Genomic DNA, 27,447 nt, shown 5'->3' with positions numbered 1-27,447 from the left:
TCAGGTTCCATAAGAAAGATGGGGAGGGGAGAGGAGAAAACAGAAGGAACCACACATACATCTCCCAAGTGGCATGAAGCCACACCTGGAGGTCCTGGCATCTAGTTCCAAGGAGGCACTCTGGGGAGAGGACGCAGCAACCATCTGTACAAAGTCCTAGTGTCCCCGCCTGGGTCCCCCCAGCATCTTAGCAGGGGCAGACTCAGCAAGGGAGAAGCAGGAAGGTCCTGCCTGCCTGTAGCTCAAGGGGGAATTTGTGGAGCAGACATGTTTCTCTCCCGGACACCCCTCCCCAGCCCCACGGTACGAAAGGAGGACAACAGGGCTTTCTTAAGTCTTTATTCCTCTACGCTTTGGTCTCCACACCTCACTGCATCCCGTGGTGTGGCTGAGCTTCACCTGCTGTTAGGGCTGAGCTCTCTACTTCCAAGATCACAGCAGAGAGCATCTCTGAATTGACAGGTGAAGACAGTGGGGTGATCGGAACTAAGTCTGCCAGGATGGGAGCAGTGGCTGTCTAGGGACATGACCAGTAAAGCTAAAGAAACCACCAACACACACACACACACACACACACACACACACACACACACACATCCAGAAAGGTTAGCAGGGCTGGCCATCTATGTCCCATCCATGTAAGGAAGGCTATGGTCTAACAGAGACCAAAGCCTACAGTGCTACTCTTTGGTCCCAATTGCTACATGAATGTGGTTCATCTGGAGCCCCGGAGTTTCCAGATAACTTCCCCCAGCAAGATCTGAGCACACGTGGCCTCGTTCTAAAACGTCTTGCCCTCGAAGGCCTTCAGGTTGAAGGCGGTATCCAGAAACTTCCTCAGCGACACCAAGTGAGTATTCTTATTTCCAGTGGCTGGCGCGGCTGCTGGTTCCCGGCCAACATACCTGGAGGAGGAGAGTCAGCTCAGAGAAGGGCTGGTAGGGTCACAGGCGTGAAGACTGCCTGCCTGGGCGGTCCTCTACTTAGAGGCCCTTGCTGTGGGCCTACACCAAATTCAGCTACCCAGCCACAGGACACAGAAGTTGCCCACTCCGTGACCATGGAGACACAGACTTTGAAAGCAAACACACTTTGGGCTGTTTCCACGATTCTCATCCCTGCCACCATCTTCATGAAGACAAAGATGCCCACACTGAGCACCAGTGGCTGCCACCTGCTAGGCACCTCAGGGGGCTGGCCTGCACACACCGCTGTACTACTGCATTCTGGCAGAGGGGAGGCAGTAGCAAGCCTAGGGGCCAACACTAAAGGGAGGTCATCCAAGTCACACAAGAGGGTCTGAGATTTGATCCTGGTTTACTATCCTTAAAGGTCCCACTGGCAATCCCCCAACCCTGAAGTGCTAACCTGTAGACAGAGAGAGCTCAGAACCTGCAGGGGCTTGAATGCTTGCCAGAGAAGGCTGGTTCTCAGTGGCACTGCCGATATGGCAGGAAAACCTAGGCTAGCAGAGGTGGGAGGTAGACATCGAGCTCTCTAGTCCAGTACCATATGGGCCGGGAGTGGCCAAGGAGAGTCATGAAGCGTGGACTGATGTAGTCGTAATAACCCATGTTCTTATGCTCTTCCTGACACCACACCAGCTCAGCTCCTGAGTACTTCTCTGCCTCCCGCATGATCAGGTCGAAAGGGAATGGAGAGATCTGGGGAGGCAGAGATACAAAGGCACAGTCAAGGAGCGACAACATGAACGGGGCCTGCTCTGTGCTCGTCAGTCACGCACACATGCCTGAGCCCGGGGCGGGTGAGCTGACCTTGTCTATCGCTACAGAGGCAAGACCCTCGGCAAACCTGCTCCAGGCGTGTGATGGCCACTTGCTTCTCCAGGCCCTGGCTGCTGCGCTCCTTTACCAGGTCGTAGTACACCTTCCCTGTGCAGAAGATGAGCCGCTCTACGCGCTCAGGAGACTGTGCCGCGGGGCCGTCTTCTGGAATCATCCGCTGGAAGCTAGTTCCTAAAGGGTGGACCGGGCACCTCAGGGATATCAGCACCCAGAAGGGCAACGGGACTCAGAGCACCCCAACCGTCCCTGGGTCCTTCCCAGCTACTGAGCTGATTCAGGCCGGGCTGATTCCACGAGACAGCTTTTGATCCCAGAGATGGATAAAAGGGGAGATGATACCCTGCGTGGTCAGAGGGGGAGGGGAGGCAGGTCTGTGGACAAGAGCAGGCTCTGGAACACATTCAAGGTATTGGGGTGCAGGGATGGAAAGGGCCCCGAAGGACAGAGAAGGTACCGTGAGGGCCCACGATTGCACCATCCTGCTCCAGATCTGGAACCCCTCCCCCAGTTGTGCCCACATTACACATGGCACCCGTCCCCATGTGCCAAACTGAGTGGTTGGGAGGCCACTGACACTCCTCCCTAGACCCATAGCAGAGCCTCGATCTCCCAGTCCTGGCCATTTCCCCTTCCTGAAGTCAGCGTGCTCTAAAACTCCTCAGAGAGCTGTTGTGATGTCCCTGTGTCACCACCCCTCCCAGGGTACCGAAACACAGAGGGCAGCTGCTGACAGCAGTAGGACAGAGCTACCAGTCTCCCAGGGGGCCAGTCGCACTGGGATCTGACCGTCCACTACAGCTGCCTTCCCACAACAGACACACAAGCAAAAACAACGTAGAAAAAAAAAAAAAACAAACCACACAACAATAAACTCAAGTGTCCATGCTGCTGAGGCCCTGACTAGCTAAATACAGTCTCTACTCAGGACTCAGCCAAGCCAGATCTGCCGTTGGCCACAGGCTTCATTCTTGTGCCGCCCTGACCGGGTCACCCTCCAAGGCTTCATGCGCCTTCCTGGCCCTGTTTCCTGGAGGGACGCACAGGTTCCCCGTGATGCCTATTTGGTCCATGAGTGAAACTATAGGTAGAAAATGAGTGTGTGACACTCAGAATTCAGCAAACAGGGCACTGCTCTGCCTCCCATTACTGACAGGTAAGAGAGCCCGCCAACTCCCCGGACCCTGGAGCTTATTCCAAGTGATCTGATCTAGCCAAGGTGACAATCTCCCAATGCTGTCACAGGTGAGGACCGGGACAGGAGCTGCTGTGGGGGGACAATGAGGACAGAGACTGAGAAGACAAAAGGAGCTCCAGGGGCAGAATCCACACATCAGCCACTAGACCACGCAGGTCACCACCCCAGTGAAGGAGACCCGCCCGGCCCAGATCAGACACATACCGGACACCATCTGGTCAAAGCTGGACTTGGCATCAGGGTGCCTCAGCAGAGACTTGGGTGTGAAGACGATGAGCTGGAAGGCAAAAAGCCAGCCGCCAGGAGCTCCATCTATGGGTTCCCACATCCAACCCTTGCACCGTCACGGTGCTGGAAGGCTAGGGCGGCTCACAGGCTTGCGGAAGGGCAGCAGGACCTGCCGGCGCAGCATGTGGAAGTAGCTAGCCGGTGTAGAGCAGTTCACCACGATCCAGTTGCAGTCATAGAGCTGGCTCACCTCGAAGTCCTCGGTGAACACCTGCAGCGAACAGCCGGTGGGTGGCTAGGAGCGGCACCCCACGCCTGGTCTCCGCTCCCCGCCTGGGGACAGCAGCCAGCACTCACAGGGTAGGCGTCTGAGTCGTCGTTGCTCATTTGCAGGAACCTCTCTGGCCTCGCTGAGGAGTGCTCTGGACCCTGAAAGCACGCGTGACCCAGACTGAGTCTGCAGAAACCTCAGGCTGGCTGTGTCCAGATGGCTTCGAGACAACCCTGTCTGTGCCCGTTCCCACCTCGCCCACGAGTCTGGATCACAAGTCCCGAGGGCCTGAAAGGCATTTCAAGGCATCCAGGGTGACCCTGCCCTCCTGTGGTAGGCCTGCGTGGGCCTCCAGCCCTCACCATGCCCTCCATGCCGTGGGGCAGCAGAAGTACGATGCCATTGTGCCGCACCCACTTGGCCTGGCCGGTGCTGATGAACTGGTCAATGATACACTGGGCTGTGTTGTGGAAATCACCAAACTGAGCTTCCCAGAGGACCAGGGCGTTGGGGCTGGCCATGGCATAGCCCAGCTCAAAGCCTAAGCAAAGGACATCAAGACAAGACAGAGCTCAGTGCAATGTCACCAAGCAGCAGTGGTTCCAGTTAAATCCAGCCTTTCCTCAGTATATGCTACCAGTCCCGACTGGACCTTCCCAATACGCCAGAAAGGGGCAGGAGCTCCCTGGGCCTCAGAGGCCAGGATGTGCGTTCCTGGATGTGGAAGCTTTTCCTACACTATATGTAGCCATGTACATCTGTATGTGGCCCTTGGGGACACCACATAGACCATCAGCCAAAAAGACCCCTGAAAACCGTGCGAAGCTCCTGGGAAAGGCCCAAGCCCACAGGCAACTCCCACAGGTGGGGCTGAAGCCCCAGAAGTAAAAGGGCAAGAGTGCTGGCTTCAGGTAAGCCAAGGGGAGGCACAGGTGAACCCCAGCACTGGGCTCCTGGGGTGGAGGATAGAGAAGGTGGCTTGAGACCATGTGTTCATGGCTTCTGCTAGGTGGTCCATAGCTACAAACTGCTATGGACTCTCCTGGGCTTTTGCATGGACACTCTGTGCCTTGCATCTGGGGGAAGAGTTTAGGTATCATACAGAAAATAAAGCAAGCTGGGTGTGGCAGTGCACACCTTTAGTCCCCACACTCGGGAGGCAGAGGCTGGTGGCCCTGTGTCAATTTTAGGTCAGCCTGATCTACGAGTTCCAGGGCAGTCAGAGCTGTTACACAGAGAAACAAACCCCAACAGAGATGGCAAACAGAAAGAAAACAAGCAAATATCCCCTTTCCCCAGCTGAGATGCCTGTTGGCCCATGTGGGACATGACTTCATTTCCCAGATGTCTCTGGAAAGAAATGGTGCCACCACATTTCCTCAGGGCCATCCGAGTATCTCTGTCCTCCTTCCCACTCTCTGAGATTGCCCTCCCAGACGCTGAGGCACGCCAGTGAGCCGCCCACCCACCTAGAACTCCATACTCTGAGAGGGAGCTATTGCACACAGTGTAGGGGGCCTGGTCAGGCCACAGGTGATTCATTGGGACACACGTCCTCCGGTCAACGTCCTGGTCGTGAAGAACATGGTGCCGGTGGCTGCGGAGAGAATTCAGGAGAGGGACAGAGCAAGGAGGCTGTCACAGGGCAGCAGCAGGTAGGTAGGTCTCGTTATGTCCAGAAGCGCCTATCAGGCCCTATGAAACGGCCACACCAAGGTTACGCAGCATCATGTTCCTTTCCCACAGTGTCTTACCAGCCCTGCTCCCTGACTGCCGGCCACCCACACAGACCTGCCTTGCCAGCATCCCAGAAGCAGGGTGCCTCCTAAGACCCCAGCAGGCCACATCTTCAAGGTAGTATCTCTTACATGTCCTACCATCCCAACCACCACACCCACTTGGAGGAGTTGGGCAGCACTGTGAAAACCCCGAGATTAAGAGTAAGGGGGCCACGGGTTGAAGCCCAAGCCCAGCAAAGACTGGCATGCAGTTCAGGATGCAACCGGTGGCTGCCTGGATCCCAAGCTTTAGTCAGGCTGGCAGAAATGAGCCAGGAATGGAAAAATGGCTTGTGGGCCTGGAGGCCAATGAACATGACACTGAGCCAAGACTCTGAATACTGAGGGCCCCAACCTAGAAGAATTATGAGTCCTCACTCAGATCCCAAAACTCAAGCAGCAAGGGGGAACTCCGGCTGACACAGTCACCAATTATAGAAATAAAGGCTCCTGAGGGCCACAAGTGACTACCAGCTTAGAACAACCAGTCAGCTCGGCATATGAGGGTCAGGGAAGGCACCCGTCTCAAAACTTGGCCCTGGCTATGGATTTAGCCAAACAAATGCCCCGCTCCCCCAGGGAGTTCTGAGAGAGGGGGATTGGAGAGCCAGGTCTATTTCAAATCTGTAAGGCTAACCCCGGGATGCCTGTGTTTTGCTGAGTTATGAGATCCATGGACTCAATGAAGACAAGACCAGCACTCAGGGGACCAGGGCCCAGCCTGTCTCAGCCTCACCTGAATGTGCCCCTCTCCACATCCTGGCCACTGAGCCGCACATGGATGCCCTCCTTCAGCAGTGAACCAAAGGCCATGTACTCTGCCAAGGCCCAGTCCACTGTGCGCTTCTTGGTCATGTCTGCACGGCCACGCAGGATGCGAGAGAGACCTGGGGGCGGGGGGTGAGGAACACGGTTCAGCCTCGGGCCTGGATAGCTGACACACCAGAGCCTTGGGCTGTGTGCTCAGTGAGAAGGCAAAGTCCGTGGGTGGTCCCCTCAGACTCTCCTGCCTAACCTATAGCCATACCAGGGCTGATCTGAGCTTCCTCTCCAAAGGAGGAGGTGGTAATATACTCGGTCAGAATTCCCTCTGACACTCCCATGGAGGTCTGTCCCTCCCTCCAGAAGAGGAGACTAAGCTAACAGATACCACACACCCAGCAAGACCCCTGCACTGTGTCCAGAATGCAGCTCTCGGCATGGGTGCCATCAGTGGGCACCTCGTGCATACTGTGAGAGCTGCCTAGAAGCTACCTAGAGGAGACAGACATCTTACTATAAGCTTCCCTGTTCCCCTAAACGGCCCAGGGGTAACCTGGAGGCTGCCTTTGGCAGATTCAAGACAGCAATCCAAGGCGTCACCCTGGCACCAGCTAGAATGTGGTGTGCATGACGCCCACCTCCCCATGTCACTGGGAGCAGAGCTGGTGGCATGGGGAGGAGCCATACGAGGCTTTGAGAGCCAAACCAGGAAACCAAGAGGCTAAGCGGGGACATGAAACGGTCTCTGTTCTCCCTGATATCGCATCAAGTCTCCCCGAGGGACACAGTGTCAGCTCTGAAGGTAACTTTGTTGGAGCCTGCACGGCAGCCTTACCTGTGTGGATCTTAAAGTCCTCCAGGGGCACAGAGCTGGCCACATTGCCAATGTGGCTCAGCGTGTCCTCAGGGATGCCCGTCGTAGGGTATGTCATGCTCTTGGGCTCCCCATCCACATTGAAGAAGCCTGAGGGGACAGACTCCATTCATACTCTGGTGGTGAGGTGAGGGGACTTTGACACCCCTGGTTAGTTTTCTGTCCGGGGATAGGAAGGCTGCAATTCCTTACCTCCAGGGACATCAGTCCTCCTTGGGATCTGCCACAGATAAAGAGCCTCGGCCATAGCTCCTACGCCTGCCCTAATACTCCAAACCCTGAGGTCATAGCTGGCCCAGCTTGGACCCCTTAGTAGACACCCCCAGTACCATCCGCCCCAGTACAACCCACCCCATCCCTGCAAGGCACAGGTGGCCACACTTGCTCTAATGCCACCTCCTCCACCTGCAGGGACCACTCACACCTGTGCAGGCCTCAGCTTCTAGGTCTGCAGCAGCTGCTCTCCAGAGCCGCAGTCCTTTTCCTCCACCAGCGCTCAGAGGAGGCTCAAGGGCATCCCTGACTCACGGGCCACACTCACCAGGCCAGGGCGAGTCCAGCCAGTGCTTTATATGCAGAATCTTTTTATCCTTGGACCTGCCGTAGGCCTCCTCACAGATGCGGTCATATTTGGCAATTTCTTCCTGTAATTGAGAGGAAGGTGTGGACGGACAGTCATACATTAGGCATCCAAGAGGGTCAGTCAGTCCAGGCTCAAAAGCCCTGATCTCCGTCACCAGGTTCTAGAACTCTATTTCTTGGTTCATTGAGATGCCATGGTCAGAGGCCTAGGGATAGAGTTCAGAGTGGTCCTGGACAGATACTGCAAAGCCTGAAGAGCCCGGGTGTGCTGTGGAAGGAGATCCAGGGAGACAGAGGAGAGACTCACACCTTGCTTTCAGAGCTTCTACCATAAAGGCAGAAGGACTAACATGTTTATAACCATTTTAGGCATGATCCCACTGCAAGAATACCATTTGGAGAATCCTTACGGGACATCCCTACAGAAAGATCCGTTTCCTGCCTGAAACTTGGCTTATTGTAGGTCACAATGCGCACCCAGGAGCACCCATGCCCTAAATTCCTGAGACTATTAAACCCAGAGACTTTTGGAGACAAGGAACGACGTCAGCTACGCCTTTAAACCTTCGATGTCTAGCACTGGGCTGACGGCATCTGCAGTCATCCCGTGTTCCCATTTTGTCCACCTGAGGTTTATGCCCACAAGTCCCACCCACCTACCTCAAACTCCTGCAGGGTGACTGTACCCTCGGCGATGAGCTTGTCTGCGTACTTCTTCAGCACGGGTACCTGCTTGTGGATCTGCTTGTACATGAGCGGCTGCGTGAACATGGGCTCGTCCATCTCATTGTGGCCACGCCGGCGGTAACAGACCTGCACGGGCAGCCAGGGGTTCAGTCCCTACTACAGGCTGTGAGCACAGTGCACATGCAGGCCAGGGTCTGATCTGAAGCATTGCAGAGGGCCTGCTCTCACCTGTCCCTGAATGAATGTTCCATGCCTAGGCCTTCGCACAGACTGTTGGTTCTTGGTAACACCAACCCTCAGTCTAAAAGTATTTCTGGCCCTTGTGCTGAAGCTGTGACTGAAGCCTTAACCACACAGGAACACCCTCAAATATACCAAGCTTGATCAGCACAGCAGAAAAGAGCTCCCATCGCTGCTCTAGCCCCAATACCTCAAAATCGCCTGGTTTGTTTGCTACTGGCAAGGACGGGCTACTAAGCCTGCTCTGGTGCTAGCACCCTCAAACATACCCAATTTTCTTAGCAGGTCAGGAATGGGCTACTCACTGCATCCTGGCCCCAGCACCCCCAAACACACTCATCATAGCAGGAACAAGCCATCTACTCCACCCCTGCCTGGGCCTCAGTCAGGATCCCAGACCCACCAGGTCTACAACAACATCTTTGTTGAAGGTGTTCCTCCACTCGGCGGCCACACTGCACACATAGATCACGGCTTCTGGGTCATCCGCGTTCACGTGGAAGATGGGCGCATTAACCACCCGCGCCACATCCGTGGGGTAAGGTGAGGAGCGAGCCATTCGGGGATCTGTAGTAAAGCCAATCTGCAAGGGCAGAAGACAGACGTACCCCTCTGTGTACTCTCTTTTGAGACAGGATTTCATTACGTCTGGACTCCATCCTGGGATCTAGAGTAGTTGCAACTACAGGCATACACTGCTGTACCCAGAATTCCCGCTCACTTTGAGCTAGACATACGGTGACAGGCAAATCAGGGAGCTGGGGAGTGAGGGAAATCAGGGTACCTAGGACATACAGGACATGAAGGGGTAACGGTCAACACGTCCTTGACCAGCTATGACAGCAGCTGCTATGGGATGGCAGTGGCCGCAGTGAGGAGGCTGGCCCACTTTTCTCCCAGCGCCTGTGCTGCACAGGTACACGGGCCTGGAGGATCGGATCCACCAGAGGGACCGCAGAGCTTTTGACCAGATGTGCCCAGCATCACTGACCTCATCTATAAGGAAGTCTCATTAAAGTCCTGCCCCCCAGCAAAACCCAAGGGAGATTAAATGCTGCTGCCAATGAGGCGGAGGACACAGGGTTTCTAGTCGTAGGAGACAGCTGCCCGGAGGGAGAACACGGCTACCAGCTAAGACCAGTGTGCTCAGGAGAGCTCAAGGTCACCTAGAGCCATGCTGCCAGCCACTGTGCTGTCCTCTGTGCTGCTACACATGGGGGTCTCTAGGTGTCTGTGAGAAGTTTTTCAGGACCCCAGTCCTACAGAATTTGCATAGAATCTACATCTGTCTCTACACCTTTAATCATATACACAATGTAAACCATATGTAAACAGTCACTATATTATAAACTTTAGAGAACAAAAAAATAAAAGCCTGTTCGTGTTCTATACAGGTTAATGTCTTTGGGTTTTTTTTTCCTGAATACTTTCGTATGTGTGATGTTGTGGTTCAAACCCAAGGTTCATATACGCTAAGCAGGCATTCTCCCTGGATTTTCTGAGACGATCTCACCCCACAGCTCGCACTGTCCATGAACGTTCTATGAAGGACCAGCTGGAATGGCAGGACCCACACACCTGGTCTGAATATTTTGGATCCATGGTCAATTGAGTCTATGGGCGTGTAACCTCCAGTAGTTACAAAACTGTCTACAAATGCATATAGATGTGCATAGAGTACATGTATGTCATATATCTACCGATTTCTCATTCTAGGACACAAGGCTCCCTGCCTGGGGTTCCGTGCTGGGCTAAGGATCGGGTTCGTTACCCGCAGTCACGTGTGTTGGGAAGCGGTGGGGCAGTGGTGTGAACACCACGGCCGCCTCACACTTCCCACCAACCCACAGCCTGGACTTCATGCATGCAGCCTAGCATGGAGCCGACATCCTTACCTGGTTATTGACCACGACATGCACGGTGCCGTTGGTGGTATAGGAAGGCAGGTCGCTGAGATGGAAGGTCTCATAGACGACCCCCTGGCCGGCAAAGGCGGCATCCCCATGGACCAGGATGGACATGACCTGGATGGCAGGGCATAAACCAACAGGATTCTGTACCCTACGAAGCCCACCATCTCCTCTTCCAAATCCTCAGGGTCTCAGAGCCCCGTTCAGCCCAGAGGCTGATTTCTAGGTGCCATTCTATGGACGCAGAGAAACTCACCTTCCTACCCTGAGCATCCCCACGGTAGAACTGCTCTGCCTTCGTCTTCCCCTGAACCACAGGGTCCACAGCTTCCAGGTGGGAAGGGTTGGCCACCAGCGACAGTGTGATGTTTCTGTTGGTGACACGGTTGATCCTCTCATGGTACATGCCCAGATGGTATTTGACGTCACCAGAGCCCTGAGGGTAAGGGTGGGATAGGATGAACCTGCCACACCTCCAGTGTGGGACGCAGGGCAGCTCATGACCATGCCAGGCCGACTTGCCAGGCTTCTTAGATCGTACCAGAGCTCAATGGCTACCTTACTCCTCACATCAATGAAACCAAAGACGTGTTAGAGGACATTTTAGGACCCAGGAGTGGAGAATGCGTACTTTCTAAACAATATATAAAGTGCCTATGTGGTAAGATATCGAAGGCAGGACAAATCTTCCATTAGCAAGGGGAAGGAAATCCAGGCACAGTACCCAGGGGGGAAAACAAGCTGGTCTGCCAAACACAGGGCAAGAGATAATTGCTCTCCATATGCAAAGTGGCTTTGCAAATGAGTAAAGTCAAATGCCAAGGTCCCAAGGAAATGAGCAAAAGGGGATTCTTCAGAACAAGAACCACAGAGGTTCAAAATAGTTGATTTGTTTCAAAATAGGATGCTAGACTTAAATCATTTTGCATCCATCCAATTGGCAAAGGAAAACCCAACAGAGAGACAGCTGTGGGCCGGCAGGGCCGCACGTGGAGTGGGTGGGCCCCGGGGGAGGCTCCACAGTGTCTGCCCCTGCGCCTCTCAGGCCCCTGCGCCTCTCAGGCCCCTGCGCCTCTCAGGCCCCTGCGCCTCTCAGGCCTAACAGCTACAGTCATGAGCTCGCTTGCTAGGACTGGGGTGCTCACTACAGGAGGCAGAGTCCTGACACACAGCACCGCAGCTGCGAGAAGCCAACAAAGCAAGCTCCTTACGTGCTGGCACGGAACAGAGGCGACTTGGTGAGTGAAATCGCCAGATACCTACAGTGCCCCGAGCTGTTTTCATGGCTCCTGGACAAAGATATGTGTCTGCAGGGAACACCTCCCCACAAACGCAGGCACACATACACCAACACACCACAGGGATGAAGTATCACGGAGAAACTGTTTTCTTTTCCAAATCATATTTTTTTTCCTTTCAAAAATACTTACAATTTTTAAATCTTACAAAAAAGAAAGAAAGAAAAAGAGGGAGAAAGAAAGAAAAGAAAAGAAATGAAAGAAAAAAGTGCTACTCAGACAAAAACTTCATTTTTTTCCCCTGAATCTTCTCTTCATTCCTCACACCATCCTGGGCAGGGTCCTCTGTGACTGTTCTACTGAGGAGCGAACAGAGGCTTACAGGTGAGAAGGCGGCTGAGCGACAGGAACAGGAAGCTGGAAGACCCTGCGGGGGGAAGCCAGCCATGTGGGCACGAGGCCTGCTCTAGCTCCATGTGTCAGGTGCTCCTGGACCAGTTTCTTTAACCATCTAAACACCTGTGCTGGGTGTAAGGGTTTCAGAGACAACATTCTCCTCCCTCTCAGAAGAAAACAATTGAACATGTAGACATGGATGAACACATGGGGTGACACACAAATACCCAGATGTAGAAGTAGACACAGACACAGACAGACACAGATACAGACACACACTGACACAGACAATATATACACAACTCACAACACAGATACGTAACACACACACACAGGCAGGCACACAGACACAGACATAACACACACAGACACAACACACACAGACACACATATAAGGACACACAGACTCACACACAGACATATACACACAGACACAGATACAGACACACACTGACACAGACAATATATACACAACTCACAACACAGATACGTAACACACATACACATACCACACACACAGACATAAAACACACAGACACAACACACACACAAGGACACACAGAGATACAGACACACACACAGACACACACACACATAACACACATACCCCCCTACACACAGACACAACACATACAGACACACACACACGGACACACAGACAGAGACAGACACACACACACAAACACACACAGGCAGACAGACACACAGGAACAGGCACAGACACAGACACAGACACACACACACACACACACACACACACACACACACACACACACACACACACACGGGGCCAGAGAAGAAACAAAGCAGGGAGACAGAGGAGTGGGAAGCACAGACCCAGTGCCCAGGTAAGGATGGTGACTTGAGTGGAGCCAAGGAGAGAAGGCAGGCAGGATAGCCGAGGGCTTGGCATGGCTAAGAGCCTCAGTGGCATGCAAGCCGCAGGGTGAAAACAAGAAAGTAAGTTTCGTGGGCCATGGACCACCCATCAGTCCACCCACGCCTCTCTGGAGCCAGCAATTCATTGAAGGCTGATAAAAGGACTGTGGACACAAAGGCTCAGCGACAAAATCTCAAGGGAGAAACTTCAGGGAAGCCCCTGCCCCCTTCTGGGCCTCAATTTCACCAGCTGGCAATGCTAAGGTTGGCCTGGAGGATCCATTACAGCTCCTACTTCCCAAAGCCTTAGGGACTTGATGCATCCCAGCCCCTGGGACTCTTTCCACGTCTGTCAGCCTTGCAGTTCAAGTCCCAAACTCTCCCAGCCCACCTCCCAGACACCAGCCCTCTGGGGTTACCTCAGGAACAGTATGACACCCACCTCCCAGACACCAGCCATCTCGGGGTACCCCAGGAACAGTATGACACCCACCTCGTCTGCTGCTTCCAGTTTGGGATCAAACTGACAGAAGATCTGTTCCAGGTCCTTGCGGATCACATTAGCCAGCACATTCAGCCTGCCCCTGAGGACCAGAATGTCCAGGGCTGTCACCTGGCACCATCGTCACCTTCCTACACTGGCCAAGTACAGCCATTCTCCCTACCTGCCACAGAACCTATCAGAACCCTTCCTCCAGGGACCCAAGGAAGGCCCAATCCTCCAATCCTACCTCAAGAAACCAAGCCCTGGGGCAGTCCCAGTTTGCCAACTTCCTTCAGGCAGACTCCCTGCTCATCAATGACTTAGAAAGACCCAACCCATTGCATAGGCACCTCCCACACACTGAATCTAGTATGCTAAGTCTCTCGTGCCTCTCCAGCCCAGCCAGCAGCAGCTTCGAGCAGGGTGGGGCAAAGGGGACTCAGATGGGGAGAATACGGAAGAATTGGCAGTCACAAACCAGATTCTTCAGCCCAGCCTGAACTCGCTAGTCAAGGTACTTACTGCAGGGTGGGCACAAGCCTGATAGAACACATAAGTGACTCCAACATTCCCTTCAGAGCCCATTGGCTTCAGGGTGACAGTGACCTCCTGATTCTCAGCTCCACACAGGAAGGGAGAGCCTCCTCCTCGTCAGTTCTCCTCCACAGACACAGCAAAGAACATTCCTCAGCTGCTCTGTACAAAGCCCTTCACAGCCTGAGGCTACCATTCATGCCACGGAAGCCTGAACCAGTCCACAAGGGCCCCTCTGACCAGAGAGCCCTTCAGGCAAATGCTCACCCAGCAGATGTCTGACCCATCTCTGTCTTCCAGGTGCCACCTTCTCCTGTCATTCTAATAGCCCAAGGCATGAAGCCATGCATTCTATGCCACCATGGCTACGGGGACAGCTCTGCCTAACCTCCTACCAGACACTGGGCATTACCAGACCCCTCAAAGGACCACGACAGACAAACCTCAGACTCCGCAAAGGCCACTAAGGCAGAAACTATCCACCCCCTACATCTATAGCCCCCTAGACATCACAGCCCTGTGCTAGCCCAACCACAACCAGCTTTCTAGAGCACAACAGAGCTCTGTCCCACAGACTGCTGGCAAATGAAAATTCCAAGTCTTCATCAAGTGAAACACAGTCACCTTAAGCTGGGAAACAGACTGTTCACCCATCTCTACAGACCTATGTCCAAAGGAGCCAACTCAGGTCATTTACTCAACTCATCCCCTAAGCGCACACACACCCTTGACTTCTTATCTACAGGATTCGAACACATGTCCCACAGTCTGAGGTCCTGCCCGTCCTGGAGAAAGCAGCAACATGACCAGAGAATCTGATGGGGCCTTGGCTGCATGTGGCTTTGGCTAAGTAAAGAACAGGCCAGACCAGCGGCCCTGAGAACCTATCAAGTTCCTTGCTTTATTGCCTCAAATCCCACCAATGCCCCTCACCCTGACTGCCGCCTCCTTTTTCCCTCAAAGCAAGCACGCTGGCGAGGTCAATCAGTGGTCCTACCTGTGTGGCATCCCCAGGATGACGTTTTCAACCCCCATCTCACTAGATTTGTCGATAATGGTCTTGAGAGCAGGGATCATGACCTCACAGCCTTCCAGGCCAAACCGCTTCTCTGAAGACCACTTCCTGGCCAAAAAGTCTTCAAACCTGTTTGGGGAGAGGGTAAGGGGAAAGAAGAGGTAGAAAGGGACGAGGTTGGGGTTCCTGGGGGATTTTCACAAGCACTGGGAGTTAAATGACTAGGACACAGGAAGGGCAAAATCACCTCCCTCCTGTATAGTCCAGGACCCAGCCTGGATACTGCGTCACTCACCCAACGAAAAGCACAAGGCAGGGCACCTTGGGGGTCTTCCCAAAACCTTAGCTGCCACCCATTCCCCGATACCACTCTCTCCTCTTCATCATCAAACTTCCCTAAGAAGTCATCCTTCAGTGTTCCTGCCCCACCACCGTCCTGCAAGCCTCAAATACCTCTATCCGGCCAATACCTAAGTTGTGCCTACACCCACTGCTCAGAAAGTCACTCAGCATCCAGTAACCAAACCAGGTGCTCCTCCAGGCCCCCACAGCTCCTCTCCTCCAAGGCATCAACAGGGAATAATGCACTGCCCCTGCCAGGGGTGCTGTCACCCCCACTCTACTCCCCACCCCCATGCTGGGGACAGCATTCTGTCATGTCATTCCTACAGCCACAGGCTGTCACTTCTGCCTGTGCTCGTGTGACCTCCGCTGCCGTGTTTCTCGAAGCCCCATCCCTGCCTACCTATGTGGCTCTGATGATCAAATCAACTGAGCATATGACCCCAAGGTTTGCCTAAGGCCTTCTGCAGGCCTCCGGCAGTGGGAGCAAGTCAGCCTGCCTTCCCTTGCTAGGCCCTGCCAGTTTCCCTGCCATGGACACCAAGCATGGCCCTCCGGCCACACAGACTGTCCATCAGGTAGTGCTGACCTCATGGAGCGCACCAGCCTGGCCAGCAGGGTCCGCTTCTCCTCGATGGAAAACTTCATCACACCAGGAGTTTCAAATTTCTGTCTGATCCACTGGCACTGCTCCACATCGTTAATAAACATGAACTCCAGGCCAATATGCTGGCAGTAGGTGCTCTAAGGGGGACAGGGGGAAAGTCTATGAGGTACAGGCAAGAGGGGTGATGGCTCCAGAGTCCGAGACTAAAAAGGAAGTACCCTCCCTCCGTCTATCCCTCTGCACATGCTCAAGAGCTCTAGAACTAAGCCAGACGTGCCTTCCTGAGCCCACCTACCTCCAGGCGCCGTATGATCTCTCGAAGAGAGAGTGTGTTCTCCGAGCCACCAATGAAAGTAGTGGTGGGCAGCCGGAACTCCTTGTCCAGATCAGCCTCCTGCAGGTCATAGAAGGCTGGAAAGGAGCCCAAGGCAGTAGAGAAAGAAAGGCTGAGGTTGGGCTCGGGGGACGGAGAGCACCTCAGCAGAACCCACTGCATCCACCCTGAGGCCTGTCTGGAAGCCCTGAGCAAGCATCGGTGGAGGGAGGGAGGGAAGGACCTGCCATGAGTGGGTCTGGACAAGTGGTAAGCCCTAGTGCAGGAGGGACCCTGTATAGTGAGTAGAAAATGGACCCGGGAGCAAGAGTCCCACAGACAGAGAGATGCTGGCTCCTGCTAGGCTCCAGGCCCAAGCAAGCTCCTTGTTGGGCCACAGACACCAGCTGGCATGGCACTGCCAGGTGACAGGGAAGGATCCCGCCTCTTACCCAATTTATCAATGGTTGTGATCAAGTCCGAGGGCACAAAGGAGTCCAGGTCTGCATCCAGGATGCCCAGGGGGTCCAGCTGGGCCACATGGTGGCCTCGGATCTAGGGAAAGGAAGAACGATAAGGCTGGGTGGATATTTATTCCATGTGAAGCTCAGAGTTCTGACTTGTCACACCTCCTACTGTGCTGTCACCCACAGTGAATCCCTGATGGCAGATGGTGGGAGCCTCAGTTCAAACGTGCAATACGAGGCTGGCAGACATTAGCAAAGACCCACATGTGAAGCTACATGCTGTACACCACCAGTGTGAATTTCCAAAGCATCTGACTGTGGACAAGGAAAATACACACAAAACTGAGGAAAAGCCCCACCTGCTACTATGGAACCATTTCCACGGTCTCCTACGTACGCACTTGTGCATTAACAGACACGACAGTAATAAAAGCAGTGATAAAGAGAAGATTTAAAAGATCGGGCAGAGGGCTTCAGAAATTAATGCATAGAGGCATGACAAGAAATCATAAACTAAAAATAAACCATGAAGAAAAAGTCATATAAAAGTTACTGTGCATAGAGATGGGGCGGTGTAGGAATTGTAGAAATTGGATCGAAGGTATAAGATTTCAAAGACTTTTAAAGAATATCTTATTTTGGGGGCTGGAGAGATGGCTCAGCGGTTAAGAGCACTGACTGCTCTTCCAGAGGTCCTGAGTTCAAATCCCAGCAACCACATGGTGGCTCACAACCATCTGTAATGAGATCTGATGCCCTCTTCTGGTGTGTCTGAAGACAGCTACAGTGTACTTATAGACAATAAATAAATCTAAAAAAAAAAAAAAAGAATATCTTATTTTGAAGATTTGACTTTGGGACCCTGTAAACATTTTAATTATAAAACTAAATCAGGATTTGACACTAATAGTAAGATGTGACAAACAGTAATAAACCCCAGCAGGATCGCTAAGCAGAGAAGGATGAGTCCATTTGGCCAGCGGAATATTCCCTAAAGGGGAAATTCATGAACTTTCCTATTGCCAGTCAGTAGCTACAGCAGGGAATTGTTATTCTCAGCCTGTTGCGTGTGGGCTATGGAAACATCACCTAAGCCGCTGCATGGCATCTCTGAGAACATCCATTGTTGGCATCTTTGAAACGAGAAGGTGTCATCAGATGCATGGGGTCAAACCCTTAGCCCTGCATTTGAAGTGCGCAGCTGTATTAAAATAAATCCATAATGCATGCTATCGTTCTAAAAGGCAGCTTCCAGCTCCGATGGCTGCCACTGTCTAGACTGATGGAGAGCATTCTCAGAACTCCCAGGAAGCCTGGTTCTGGAACGGGGAAAATATAAGACTATTCTAGTTACTTTTCTGTTGCTGTAATAAAACACTGACCAAAACCAATTTGGGGAGGAAATGACTATTTAGCTTACAGACCCATGATGAAGGCAAGGGAAGCCAGGAATTCAAGGCAAGAACCTGGAGGCAGGAACTGAAGCAGAGACCGCAGAAAGGATCAAAGGACAGGAGGCTTGATCACGGCTTAGCCCTGCTCAGCTACCCTTCCTGTACAACCCAGACCCACTGCCCACTGTAGGCTGGGCCCTCGTGTATCAATTAGCAATTAAGAAAATGCCAGGGTGCTGATGTGGGAGTAGGTGGGAGGGAGAAGGAGCATCCACACAGAAGGGGGCGGGGGGAAGTATGACATTTGAAATGTAAATATATAAAGTATTCAATTTAAAAAAGAGAAAAAAATGCTCTGTAGACTTGTCCACAGGCCAATCTGATCAAGCCAATGCCTCAGCTGGAATTCTCTCTTCCCAGCCCTGTCAGGTTGACAAGTGAAGCTGACTATGACCAAGATTGACTTGGAGCATAGTAGACCAGAGAGCACAGGGGTGCTGATCACTGCCAGGGCTGGGAATAAAGACCCAACTGTAAGCAGTGTGTGTGTGTGTGTGTGTGTGTGTGTGTGTGTGTGTGTGTGTGCGCGCGCGCGTATGCGATTTACAACAGACTGAAATCCATCTCATATGTTTCATGTCCTCATTCACATGAAATGATAAAAACAAGAAAGTTAGGTATAGTGGCGCATGCCTGTTATCTTAGCAACTGGAAGGCTGAGGCAGGAGGATCATGAATTCAAAGTCAGCCCAATCAGTAGAGGGAGAGACTGTTAAGTGGGAGGAGGTGGAGGAGGAGGAAGAAGAGGAGAAGAAGGAGAAAGAGGAAGAAGAAGAGGAGGAGGAGGAAGAGGAGGAAGAAGAGGAGGAGGAAGAGGAGGAGGAGGAGGAGGAAGAGGAGGAGGAAAAGAAGGAGGAAGAGAAGAAGGAGGAGAAATAGGAAGAGGAAGAAGAGGAGGAGGAGAGAAGGAAGAGAAGGAGAAGGAGAACAACATTCACTGGCTACTTATGAAGGATGCACAAAACATCTTATTTTTGAAAATCAGTCAATAAAAGGGAAAATAAAGTGCCCCCTAACCCTGCCTTTGCTGTAGCTTGTACATCTCAGTGTACCATAGACAAAGGGAGCTGTCCTGTGACAAGTACCTCACGCAGAAGGAAAAGAAGGGAAATATTTACCATGCTTGGCTGCTCACTGCCCTAAAGTCCATCCCATCCCCACCAAGAAGCTGATTGAGGGAAATCAAGTCCACACTGGGTAAAGCCTCCTCTAGAGTTCAGAACTCATTTACACAGACAAAGGGGCCGGGGAAATGACACTATGGAAACGTCAACGAAACCCCAACTCAGAAAACCTCTACAGGAAAAACAACACCGTTCATTTTACAAAAACTAGCAAGAAAGTAACAAAAACAAAAACAAAACCAACAAATAAAGAAACAAAGAAACCAAACACAGAGCAGAGCACAGGAGACACATCAGCCACTGCAATGTGCTGCCTTACTGCGCTCTTACTTCAAAGTGCAATGCCTGAATCCACAGGATCCTGAGATTGGCACTGGCTAATTTAAAAACAAAAAACAAAGAACAAGCCAGATACGGTGGCACACGGCTATATCTCAGCACTTGGGAGACAGAAGCAAGATCAGGACTTCAAAGTCAGCCTTAATTACAGAGCTAGTTTGAAGCCAGACTTCCGGGCTACATGACAATATGGACTGAAGAGATGGCAGTGGCTAAGATCATGAGTTCAAATCCCCAAAAATCCATATAAACAACAAGGCATGATTTCGTGTGCCAGTAACCTCTGTTAAAACTATGGAGTCAGATAGCCCCAGAGAGCTTGCTGGCTAACCATCCTACCCAGAACAATGAGCCTCTGGCTCAATGAGACACTATCTCAAGGCAATAAAGAGGTAAAGAGACCAGGCATCGTGCTCTGGCCTCTACACACACACACACACACACACACACACACACACACACACACACGCACACACACATGCATGCACTCTCACACACATGCACTCACACATACATGCACTCACACACATGCACTCACACACACACACTCAAACATACACACACACACATGCACTCACACACACATACACACATGCACACGTACCACATGCACAGAACCGAAAGGATGGAGCACTATGCTAAGGCCAGCCTCAAGCCAGCATCCTGGATATTAATCTCCACACAAGACAGTTCTAGTCTGACCATCCTTGTTCTTGTCCAGATCACCCATGAGGTCACTCAGTGTCTTTCACCCAGCTAGGAAAGCACAATGAACTGGAAGTTTCCCTTACTGGAAATACCTGGGACCAGAAGCATTTGGCATTTCACACTCTTCTTGATTTGAGGATAACTTAGAGACATAATGAGATACATTGGAGAAAGGACCCAAGTCTAAACACGAAATTCGTCTGTTTCGCCAGCACCTTGTATGCAGAGCTGAAATTTGGTTTTGGACAATGTTCTTAGGATGCCTGTGTTCTGGCTACAATCCATCACTTGTGATTAGGTGTGGAACTTTCCACTTGTCCCGTCACACGGTCCTCAGGCAGTCTCAGAATGCTTAGCTGGTTTACTAGTTACTGTGCTGCACGAAGCCCGCGGGTCCTCCGGCTAGCGAGTGACAGCCCCCTGTGACCCTTGGGCTCCAGGTGCCCAGGGAATTCTCTCCCACACTCCCACACAGAGGATGCCTAGTTGGAGGTAGCACACTGTTTCCATTTGCCAATGCCCCGATGTTCCCAGGTCCATGTAGCAGCTCGCTGCTCCTCCCACCAGGTCTCTTCAAGAGCCCAGAACCCCCTAGAACCACCCTCCACAGGCTACATTTCCCTTGTGAAATGCCTTCTGCTACGGGTTCCCACAGAGAGAGGCTCAATGGTTGCACCTGTTACGGCGTCAATACCAGCACAGGCCTCCAATTAGTCCTGTTCAGCTGAGAGAACATGGACCGTCACCAAGACACACTGCCAACCACCGGGCCCGGCCTAGGGAACCCAGTGTGAGAGAGCCCAAGCCTCCAGAATGAGCAGCTGGTGGGGGAGCTGTGTCTGGTAAATTATTAATTCGTTCCGTCTTCGCTAATGAAGTTCCTGCTGCAAAACAGTCCCCATTTCTTGGAATGTCCAGACTGGAGAATGCTTATCAAGTGTCAGAGGGCTCCACAGACACTTAAGGCTAAATGCAACCTACTAAGTGCTCCCCTGGGTACTTAGGAGACATTGTGTACAAGACAGATGACAAGACGGAGAAACAGACAAGCCGGCTAAACAACACGCTCGAAAGCTCTGAATGGCAAAGGCTGGTTCTCAGTGGAGGTGGCATTAGGGCTCAGAATCCCTGCACCCCTCCGCATCCCTCCGCATCCCTCCACACCCCTCCACCCCCCTCCACACCCCGTCCTCCATCTCTCTCACCTGGTAGGCACGGATGAGAGACTGTACCGCCAAGTGGTCTTCTACAAGCTTGCTGGTCTTGGTGCAACTTGACACTGACGCCCTGCTCTCTTGGATGACGGCTGGGGGCTGTGGCTGAGCAGGACCCACAGAGGCCTCCTTAGTGGCTCTCTGGAAGAAGTTGTCCCAGGACTAGGTAGGGAAGAAGAAAGAACCCAGCTGGGTCAGGTCATGAAGAGTTGGGAGCCCTGAAGCATTCAGTGTTCTTGGGAACCATGGTGCTCAGGGACTTTGCAGAGGGACCCTCCATTCAGGGACCCTCTCTACTAGACCAGGTCCCTTATGCATCCCCCAGTTTTCCTTGGTATGTGGGTTCGGTTATAGCAGGGACGTCTGCCCACATATATACTCTCGCGATGTTAGAAAACTCTTTCTACAGTCAGCTGCGTGCACACACAGGAGGACACCCTGCAGCACTATTCACGGCAATCGAGACAAGCAGCGAACGGGAAGTCCGTTACTGGGGACAGGTGACATCCATGTGACAGAATACTACAGAGGCAGAAACAAGCAGACAAAAAATGGGGTTCCTCTTGTACCGACATGGAAAGAGCTGGGATCGTCAGATGAAAGCCAAAAACAAAACCAAACAAAAACCAGGACCGTTCCCTGTCAAGCTGATGGAAAAGGGGGAAATTCCATTATGTTTGCAGATGTTTACCAGAAAAAAATCTTAGAAAGAGAAGAAACAAAAAAAAAAAAAAAAAAAAAAAAAAAAGAACTCCGTGGTGGTGGGCTAAGAGAAACTTCTTGATTTTTCATGCTGCTTGCATCTGGATCATGTGACTGTTGCCTTTTCTCCCATTTCACTTTTCGATATCAAGGAGTATTTACCAGACAGCACATCTAGATGCATTTATGTCTTAATCTCATCCCAAGAGCCATCTGGAGAGAGCTCAGCCTAACCAGGCAGGGCAGGTCTCCGGCCTATCAAGTAGGAGATCTCTATGGTGCATCAAGGGGGATGGACTCACACATACTTTGATCAGTGAGAAAGCAAGAAGCCTCTCCCCTTCCCCTTCCCCCCCAAGACACAGGGACTGAGGTCATGGCTGGTTCTCGGCAACCCCTCATTGTCACCCACCCCAGCGGCTTCTTCCCGTAAACTATAGGATGCAGGTGCCAACCTTGTGGACGCTCTGAGGGTTTTCCAACCAGGCAAAGTACATCTCCTCCACATAACTGGGGCTGACTCCACCTCTGCTCCGTGGGATGGTAGTGGGTGGCCCAGAAGACCTCCTGCGCCCACCGAACGCTGCGATATCCCGTGTGGCCAGGAGCTTCCTGGCCTGTGGCCCCAACCTGAACAGCAGCAGCCGCAGCTGGCTCATTCTGAACATGAACAATGAGGAAGAAACACAGAGCACAGCACTCAGTCAAGAGGAAGCTCAGACACATGGGAGCTCGCTCCTGGCATCTACAGTCCCACTGAAAGGTGGCCCCAGACTGAGCCAAGGTGAGACACAGGTGACGAACTCCCAGCTCAGCTTCGATTCCAATTAAGAGGTCTCAGCTCAGCAACCTTCTCCAGAGGACTCTGAAACCCAGTGCTCCTACCCTTCCCTCCAGCCTCGGCTCCCTCTCTGATGGCCCCATGGACCAGGATGGACATGACCTGAATGGCAGGGCATAAACCAACAGGATTCTGTACCCTACGAAGCCCACCATCTCCTCTTCCGTATCCTCAGGGTCTCAGAGCCCTGTAGGCAGTAACCCAACAAGGGACGGGCACGTAGCCTGTCGCCTTGGAAATGGGACCAGGGTCCTCCAGGCACTGGGTTTGCTGTACACAGTCAGAAAAGGCAGGGAAAGGGTGCTGAGAAGCACACGCTCAGAAAGACAAAAGAGGACCCACTATCCCCAGAGCCTCTGATCGCAGGCTAGAAGTGACCAGTGACTCTCTCGGAGTGCAATACTCACTAGGTCAGGGTATCCTTGCTCTTGGGCAAAGCCAAAAGGTCAGGAACCCAGACTTCAACAAGAGCCCCACTTCACGGAAGTGAGGACTGGGGGGTCCCTGTGGTGGAGGCAGAACTGAAGCCAGCCCTTGACAGATCCCTGCTACATCTGCCTTCTGTGGCCCCCAGATGCTACCTAGAACTCACACTCTGGACAAATGCCACCCAAGGCTGCTGTCAGCCCAGGGTAATTACAGGCCAGGGGCCACCAGGTCAGGAAAACACAATACTGGGTTCTCTTCACTTGTCAAATCACCTTCCCTTCCCCAAGGAAGAGACCTAACTAGTGGGCAGGCTTTCAATGGACAGACATCCTCAGCCACCTCCCTCCATAACAGGAGTTTTAAAGGTCTCTACTCACAGAGAACTACAAGGCTCCCTGCTCAGACTTACTGAAGCCCCTGCCTCCCCAGGGTCCTGCCACCACACATAAAGTGGGATCTCTGTTGTCCTACCTTACCCCATAGCTTTGAGCAGAAGTCCTCTCCTGCCCTGCCCAGCTCAGCACAGCACGCCAGCCTGCATTAGATCCTTCCTCTGAATACTGACTAATATTCTTCTGCCTTGGAAGTCCAAGCTTCAATATAGAGTCCAACCCTAGAACCACCCATCAGAGTCCAGAAACCCATGGCCCTTATACAACTCCCTGACCCAGAACACTTATATTCTAGGGTATATGGTCCTGGCCAGAACTGGCTCTGAGTCAACACTCCTAGGTGTGTTCAGCCAATTGTCACCAACTGCATCCCTCCACCCTACCTGCCACCAGTCAAACCAAGTCAGGACGCTGCTGGTTAGAGTTTTTGCAAGGGATCAAGTCCACCAAAGGGCAGGTATGGCTCTCCTAGGCTGCCTCCCCTCACCCTTGCAAACTCACTTGAAATGGAGGGCCAGGTGAGTTCCTCAGTCAGGGAAGTGATTTCCTGAGGTGACCTGCAGCAAGTAGAGGAAAATTAATAACTAGAAAATATTCTAGAAGGGGGTAAAGGGGGTAGCAAAACTCTGAACCTCGGGTGCCCCAGGATTCCCTCCCAACATTTCAACCCCCAAGCTAATGTAGCCAGGTCCCTTAGTGAGACACTTGGGGCTGGACCTCCAGGAGCAGCAGCTTTCTAAAGGCTAAGCATGGGCCCTAGGGTCAAACAGTTGGAGTCACACGTGGAGACATCAGGACCCAAACAAACACGGGGCTTCGGCATCCCCATTCCACACAGCAAGGAAAATAGGTTGTAATAAAAGCAACCACAGTCAGACAAGGCTGGAGACACGGCGCTCAACATTCTCAGAGGGGCACAGAGGTGGGCACTAAGCTGGAGAGTGGCCAGCTGTCTGTTCCAGAGCCTGTGTCTTCCTCATGGCAGCACCACGATGTCAGCTTAATATCTCCTTGGGACAGTGCCCCAGTGGCTCCTTCTGCCAGCTTTACCCCCACAAGGTGATAGGACAATTCAGGCCAGATAGGGACAATGCCTGGTTGTATCCAGCCTGGCCCAGTGTCGGAACACTGTGTTACACAAATACAGAGCAGTCTGGGCAGCCAGACACTGCTATGGCCTTCACCCAACCCAGCAGGAGATGCCAGCCATTCCTACCCCCATGCCAGATGGGCTTGGGGACCCCAGAGCTCTGCTGAGCTCTAAATCTACAGCCAGAGCCCTAATTAGTCCTGTTAGGTCCTGCCCATACAGGGTAAGATGGCAGCAAGCACACACCAAAACGTACCCTGTGCAAGCTTCTAGAGGGAAACTTTTGGGGGCATTCTTTCTGGAACAATGTCATCCAGTAGCCCCAACCCGACCCCAGAACCAGTGCAGGCAACTTAAGACTAAGTCTCCTGCAGTAGCACATAGGGGAGGGCTGCTCCACAATGGATCCCTTGGGAAAATCAGTTACTAGAGGTCAGAGTAGGGAGGCCCCCTTTCCTCCAAGCCCTGAGGTAGCACGGCAGCAGCAGAGCCTGCATTCTGTCTTTCTCCTCTGTCTTGTACCAGAAACCAGACTCACCGCCTGTTTGGAGGATGTGGAACTCCAAAGAGCTAGGAAGCAGTGTGCGATGGGGGGAGGGGGGGTACAAGCTTATTTTCTTGACAGGGAGGAAGGAAGGGCCAAACTAAAGCCCAGAACTGGGAAATGTACAAAGGGGAGTGAGGCCTGTTTGAAGGTTACTGGTGGATGAATGGAGAGGAGATACACAGACGGGCTTGGGATTGAACCCTGTAGGGCTGGGTCTTTGCAGAGCATGGTCCTTAGGGTCAATCAGGTAAGGCCTCTTAGGGCTGCTCATCACGAGCGTGGGAGGATGGCTGAGACCTCAACCTACTAGCAAGGAATCTGGTCGGCCTCCGTTTCCTCAAGTGAGAGCAGAGACAGCAGTTAAAAACACGTTTGAGGACTGTCCTGGGACTTCGAGGCTGCTTGCGTGTCCCGCCAGATGCAACCCTGGAACCTCCTCAAGCTCAGTGCTGCTCTGGGCAGCCCCTTCTCCTTGGAAGAGTACCAATCAGGCTCCTCTCCAGGCCTCTACGGTAAAGAGTGGGAGGGGGGCTGCAGCCTTCCGGCCCGAAGCCCCACTGCTGGCAAGTCACTCCTTCCCACGAAATCTACATTCGCCTGCTGAAACGCGCAAAGGGCCGGGGGTCCTAAGGAACGCCGCACTCAGTCAAGGGAGAGACCAAGGTCACGTTCCCGTTCCCCACACCCCACCCCACCCCTCCCCAAGGGCCTGGCTGAGGTTAGCGGGCAGCGCTGCCCCAGGACCTAGGATAGAGTTGCAGAGGGGCCAGCTCGCAGGAACGGGGGTCGCGCCACCGCGCTCACCAGCTGGCCGAGGTTCCGGGCCACGCGGTCCGGGGGGGCTGAAGGTCCGGGTAATGCGCGGAGGGTCGCGAGCGGCGCGCGGTAGCAACTACCTAGGTCACGTGACACGGCCGCCGTGAGCGCGCACCCTCGGGATTCCGCGCGTCGTGACGTCTCGGCAGACGCCCCGCCCCGTCTGCGGCCCTTGCTGTCCGAGGTGCTGACCTCCCAGCTCCAAGACCACATGTGGCCCCCAAAGAGCCAGGCTCCTTCAGGGAGCCAGCAGGAGCCCAGGCCTGCCCTGTCTGAGTGACTGGAGACACTGCTGGACCCATGAACCCCCAGAGTCCTCTACTTGCTACTAAGAAGAACGTTCCAGAATAAAGGAGACTTGTATTTGTGTTTTGGGGGAAAGATAGATTCTTCTCTATCGCCCTTAAAACGGGAATGCTATTAAAAGTTCTTCTGTCTTCAGGCCGTTTTGAAGAAAAGATGAAGTAGTTAATGAAAAAAAAAAACATGTATCACGCTATTCACTGTCCAAGCGACTGTCACTTGGTCTCCCTCTCCTCAGAGAACCACCGCCACGGACAATGTTACAAAGAATATATAGACAGAAGCTGTGGAAATTTAATCTGCACTTTCACTATTAGTGATTTGCAACCTATATTATTTGTCAGTTTGGGGTTTTTCTGTTATATTCCTGCCCCCCCTTTTAGTATCGGGTTCTGTATTATTTTTGTACTGGCTGGAAAAGCTACCACCTGTTCTTTATGAGATTACTGTAACAGCCCCTAACTGGCTTCTGTGTTTGAACCCTTTTTTTTCTTGGTTCTTTTTTTCGGAGCTGGGGCCAAACCCAGGGCCTTGCGCTTCCTAGGCAAGCACTCTACCACTGAGCTAAATCCCCAGCCCCTGAACCCTTTAATCCTACTCCAGCACGGCATCTTGGGATTTCCTTGTGGAACACAACTTGGTACAATCATCTTTCTAGATAGCTGTTTGAGACTCACTGATCCTAAGCAAACTATGGATAACTGACTGTGTTTTTGAATGTTCAATCTAAAGGCTCCTACATCACATAAAACCATAATCAAATGAAATTTTTGTGTTTTTCTCTTGCTAACCTGTCTTTGATTTATAGGGGTCTTGGTCTCGATCCCTTGCGAGAAGCAGGGAGGGAGTCATCCCTTTTTCCTTCCCTATGAGGTCATAAA

At 52.6% G+C, this 27,447-nt stretch overlaps 1 protein-coding gene across 1 annotated transcript; it reads right to left on the bottom strand.

Moving 5' to 3' along the window:
• Window positions 1-325: 325 nt before the first annotated feature.
• On the bottom strand, window positions 326-26,367 carry Ogdhl (oxoglutarate dehydrogenase L). Its single transcript, NM_001395109.1, is given in 24 exon segments — window positions 326-905; window positions 1,510-1,664; window positions 1,813-1,976; window positions 3,205-3,277; window positions 3,374-3,499; window positions 3,586-3,657; window positions 3,862-4,040; window positions 4,969-5,096; window positions 6,014-6,164; window positions 6,875-7,003; window positions 7,455-7,557; window positions 8,156-8,308; window positions 8,826-9,005; window positions 10,318-10,446; window positions 10,589-10,768; window positions 13,339-13,429; window positions 14,861-15,007; window positions 15,810-15,964; window positions 16,123-16,238; window positions 16,593-16,695; window positions 21,438-21,608; window positions 22,604-22,808; window positions 24,312-24,367; window positions 26,252-26,367. Coding segments are annotated over 22 exon segments (3,033 nt in total). The 5' UTR covers window position 22,808; window positions 24,312-24,367; window positions 26,252-26,367; the 3' UTR covers window positions 326-781.
• Window positions 26,368-27,447: the final 1,080 nt, after the last annotated feature.

Source organism: Rattus norvegicus, chromosome 16, assembly GCF_021556685.1.
Source record: "Rattus norvegicus strain SHRSP/BbbUtx chromosome 16, alternate assembly SHRSP_T2T, whole genome shotgun sequence".
In the NCBI taxonomy this organism is placed as follows: Eukaryota; Metazoa; Chordata; class Mammalia; order Rodentia; family Muridae; genus Rattus; species Rattus norvegicus.
This window is presented reverse-complemented; position numbering and strand designations above follow the sequence as displayed.